Here is a 4,556-nt window from a genome sequence, read left to right on the forward strand (position 1 = left end):
GTGACTATCTTCCCGAAGAGTGGGGCTGAGGGAGGGAGGYTGGTGCAAAAACATCCAAAGCCCCCGAACGGAAACCTGTGGATGTTCTGGGCACCCGGCTGCGGTGCGGGCGCGGACCCCGGGCTCCCCTAGGATATGCCCGCGGGAGCGCAGCAGCCCCGGCTCCGAGCGCCAGCAGATCCGGACCGCTGCCCAGCTGCCCAGGGCCGCTGCGGACACAGCCCAGAGCCCGCGGGCAGCCCAGCGGAGCCGAGCGGAGCTGCCCGCCGACCCCCGGGCGCTCTGTCAGTCAGGGCATCGCCGTCCCCGCACGGCAGCCTGTGCGGGAGCGGCGGGAGGCTCCGCCTCCGCCCGATCGGGAACAGCCTGATAAAGGCAGGTGCGGGCGAGCAGCGGGACCCCGGCTCGAAGCATCTGCTTGTGCACGGAGCCCCTGACCCGCCCTTCGCCGCCCCGCGCAAGGCGACACCCGGGACAGCCGGTGCGGGACGGGACGGGACGGGACGGGAAGGGACGGGACCCTCACGCCGCCGGCCGCGCGCGCCGCTGTCCCGCCGTCCTCAGCCGTCTCTGCCAAGGGACAAGGACCTCGCCCCCAAGGACCTCCGAAGAGGCGGGATCTCTCCGGGAAGGGGAAGCAGGATTTTCTTGTGTGGCTTGAAGATGAGGCAGGTATCTGGAGTAGCGCTCCTCCTGGGGCTGATGGCTCTCCCAGCGGCGCTGGGACAGAGAACSTCGGAAAGCCATAAAAATAGCAACCAAACCTTTGCCATCGTCTCTTTCAAATGGGATCACGTCAAGGAACCGTATATCATTGCACTCTGGATACTTGTGGCCAGCTTGGCCAAAATCGGTGAGTCTGGAGTTACATATTAATACATGTCCTCTCCCTTTCCCTTCCCCCTTGCCCTTCTCCYACCCAACGTAAATGAAGAAAGCTTATCATAAGTCCACTGACCCGTTTTGAGGGGGTTTACTGTACTCTGTCCTGATTTCATAATACTGCCCTACACGGTGCTTAGCAGTGTGATTTTCACCAGCCTCGAGGGGTTACCTAGTTCATTTTCACCGCCTACGACTGTGGCTTCTGCATCTGACTCCTTGTAAACCCATGCGATTCCTTGAGACCTTGCATTCCTGTTGCTCCCGGGAAGAACTTTTTTTGCAAAAGTGAAACAGGAATCGGACCTTATTGCTTACACAACACCTATTTCACTTTATGATATGCTCTTCTGATTATGATTGTTAGCTATATCAGCTGGTAACATCAAAAATAAACACTGCGAACTACACACATGAACTTAGCGTTCTCTGCTTTGAAGTGCACTGCTGAATTAGTGAAACAGCATAGTTTACAGGGAAAGGTAACATGTATTATCAGACCATCTGATGTAGCTGAAAAAAATACAAGCTTTAGAGCACACTGAATTTTCTTCAAGTAATTGAAACAAGTGAAAAGCAAGGACTTAGCTTAACCTCAGTGTAGTTTAAATGAATTTATATGAATGCTCAACTCCTGTATTCTGAGCTTTGTGACTTTTCTAAAAGCAGTTTTACATCAATAATGCAGCTTGCTGAACTAGAAAAGTCACTGTTTAATTAGAATGTATTTTACTTGATTGATGGCTCTTACTTTCACACTTTTTGCCTTTGGATCTAAAAACAGAGTTSTAGTTTGGTTGACACCGTAAATGTCATTTCCATTTTCAATAAATCTTTTCGATTATCGATCTCATCTCAGAAGATCAGCTGAAAATCCTACTAAATAGTTTTCTGAACTTGTGCTGTTAATACTAATTTGGTAGACTGGAATCACATCCCATGGATTTTTCATGCCACAGAGAATGAAAGATGTAAAAGGTATATTTAGTTATATTCTGTCTAGCACATAAGATAAGCATAGTCAGATGTGGATGGAAAATGCTGTCTCCGAACCCAAATAAAGCATTTTAAAAATGAGTTGTATGTTATAAGTAGGGGTAATGTTGTACATAATTTTCCAGCAATATTTGCATCTTGGGTTTTACTTGATAAACTGTAGACATATAGCTAAATACCTTTATCTGAACCTGTTGGACTACAGCATGCAAATAGTTTGTTTTCAGGTAATTGCTGCATCACCTAGATTACATAAAAGACAATTGTGTTTCAATTGACTTTATTGATGAGTTATAGCAATTAGAAAGGTGGACAAACCACATACAGGAAAAAACTGACAACACCKAGTATAAAATTGTGCTGAATAAAGTAATAAAGAGGCTACTCATTTGAGCCTTTTTGAGATACTCTTCTAAATCAGTGCAGTTATTAAGGCCTTGTGCTATTTAGGTTTTGCTGTTCTGTACATGTGGCACCGTTGTACAGTGTGATATTAGTGTGGCACAACGATATCAGTTTGTGTCCAAAACCCAGTGAAGCTAAGAGGACAGTTAGATTGTACTCTATTGGAATTGCAATGGCCTGGATTGAGATTAGTTGAGATTAAAATGAGCCATTTTACCATGAAGTCCTTGATATAAATTCTTGATAAAGCACTCATTGTCAGGAGCTGAGAGATGCTGATTCTGTTTTTAAATTCTTTGTACTTCTTTCACAGCTGCACAGAGCATGTCACTTACTAGTAGATTGYACCAATCATCAGCTCCATCACTCTTCTTCCCCAAAGCTCTCAAGCTTTGTTRTTTTCCCTCTTCGCATTTATACTTTGATCCTATCCTACTCTGAAGAAGCAATGGACAACTGCTGTGTGTTCCTGAGAGCCTATGAATGCCTCTGCTTTCCCCACCAATCACAAATAACACACAAAAAAGCAAGAATGCACACTCACTGTTCAACAGCTTCTTAATGAAGGAGTCATGAAGGTGTTCATGTGAGAAAGGGAGCTGAAAAAAAATAGCTTTTCAGCCTTCTATCTGCCTTGGTGTGTCAAGGGTTCTGGAAAGTAGGTCAGAAATCTATCAGATTTTGAATTGCAATGATCCTATGCTAGATCAGACAAGGTTTACACATTCAAAAGGCAGACAGAARAGAACCAAGAAAGAAAATATAGAACACCTGTCCTTGGGCTTCTTTGCTACCTGTAGGAGGGCAAATATAGTGGAGTCAAAATGCTAGTTTTGCTGTGGGTTTTTCAAAAGGGGAGGAGCTGTTCTTACACATGCAAGCTCACTTCTCCATGGCTACAGGGACCGGGAGAGTTGTTTTACTGATGGATGATAGACAATTGGGTCAGCAGAGAGTGTTCTAGGAATTGCAGTTGGTAGCTGGGAATAAATGTGTATGAGAATATTTTGCTTTCTCTTGAATTATGATAGTCTTGATAATTTTGTGGGGGTTTTTTTTGTTATTTTTGGGGTTTCTTTTTAGATTTGTTTTGTTTCATTTGTGAGGAAGTTTGGTTTATTTTTGAAACGGAAAAAAGTTTCCGTTTATGATGTTATATGACTGGAGGAAGCATTTTTGTATTAGGAGATTTGCAGATTTTCTGGGGCTTGATGTTCATGTTGTGTATGTTAAATATCATAAGTATCTTGAAAACATAAATATCTTGCTATTGTATGTTAAATATCATAAGTATCTTGAAAACATGAAGAAATGCCTAGTGTTTTGGGCTTTTGGAGAAGGAAACTGCTGTTTTATTTTTAGTGTAGTCTAGTTTTTCAAGTTTTCGWTGAATGAAACTGTGGAAGCACAATCTTCTTACAGTTGGCTTTCATGCATTATAGAAAATAAAAAATCTGAGCCTTCTACGAAAGTTCTGATGCATCTTGGTGTACTGTTTTACACATCATGATTGAGTTGATTTGACCCTCTTCATTTCAAGAATCCTGACTCTTCATTCTTCCACTTCAAGTGGCATATTCTCAAGGTTCACAATGTTCTACTTTGGCTARTGATCTTTATTTCCTCTTTTGATAGGCTCTCTTATCACTACAGAAGAKTATCCTTATGGGATAGGGTCAATAAATTACTCACATACATTAATCTAAGCCAGAAAAGCATCTTATCTACATGAAGAAGGTACATGAGGTACAGCTGAGAACCCTCCTAGTGGATTTCAAGTGTCCTCTTCTGATGTCTTAGTCCTCCAGATGRCATAAGCAGTACCTCTGAGAAGGAATGGCCCCCAAATGTGTGCATGTGTGCATTTATAGCCACAGACAGCACAGATGGGCATTTCCTACTGCAGCTCTGCAGGTAAAGGATGCACCATTTTTAACCAACATGCTCGCACAGTATAGCCCTGCTTTGAGAGGAAAGACACTTGCACACTGACCAGACTCTCATGTGGTTTCCAAGTCCACTTCGCCACATGCTCTCCTTCTTCTTTATATGCCTGTCATGGATCACATCTTGAAAATAACCTTTGAATAAACAGGCACATAGAAGATGCAAACAGTATTTTGGCAGGAAAGTCTGCTACAGAAAGAGGCAGAAGTAGGTGGAAAATCAGAAAACTTTGGAAACAAGTGGAAGAAGGAAAGGAATGATGAGCTCAAAAGCTAAAAATGGGTAAGGAAAGAAATTTTTGAAACACTGAACATTGTATTAAAAGA

General features: G+C 43.3%; 1 protein-coding gene across 1 annotated transcript in view; it reads left to right on the plus strand.

Annotated features, from left to right (window-relative positions):
* The first annotated feature begins 663 nt into the window (after positions 1 to 663).
* SLC9A3 (solute carrier family 9 member A3) overlaps positions 664 to 4,556 on the plus strand; it is a 51,218-nt gene continuing 47,325 nt past the window's right edge. Inside the window, exon 1 of the mRNA XM_057379050.1 lies at positions 664 to 853. Within this exon, the coding sequence (XP_057235033.1) occupies positions 664 to 853 (190 nt within the window). The remainder of the gene's footprint in view (positions 854 to 4,556) is intronic.

The sequence above is a fragment of the Malurus melanocephalus genome, unplaced genomic scaffold (assembly GCF_030028575.1).
Source record: "Malurus melanocephalus ecotype Western Australia unplaced genomic scaffold, MMel_1.1 scaffold_383, whole genome shotgun sequence".
Taxonomy (NCBI): Eukaryota; Metazoa; Chordata; class Aves; order Passeriformes; family Maluridae; genus Malurus; species Malurus melanocephalus.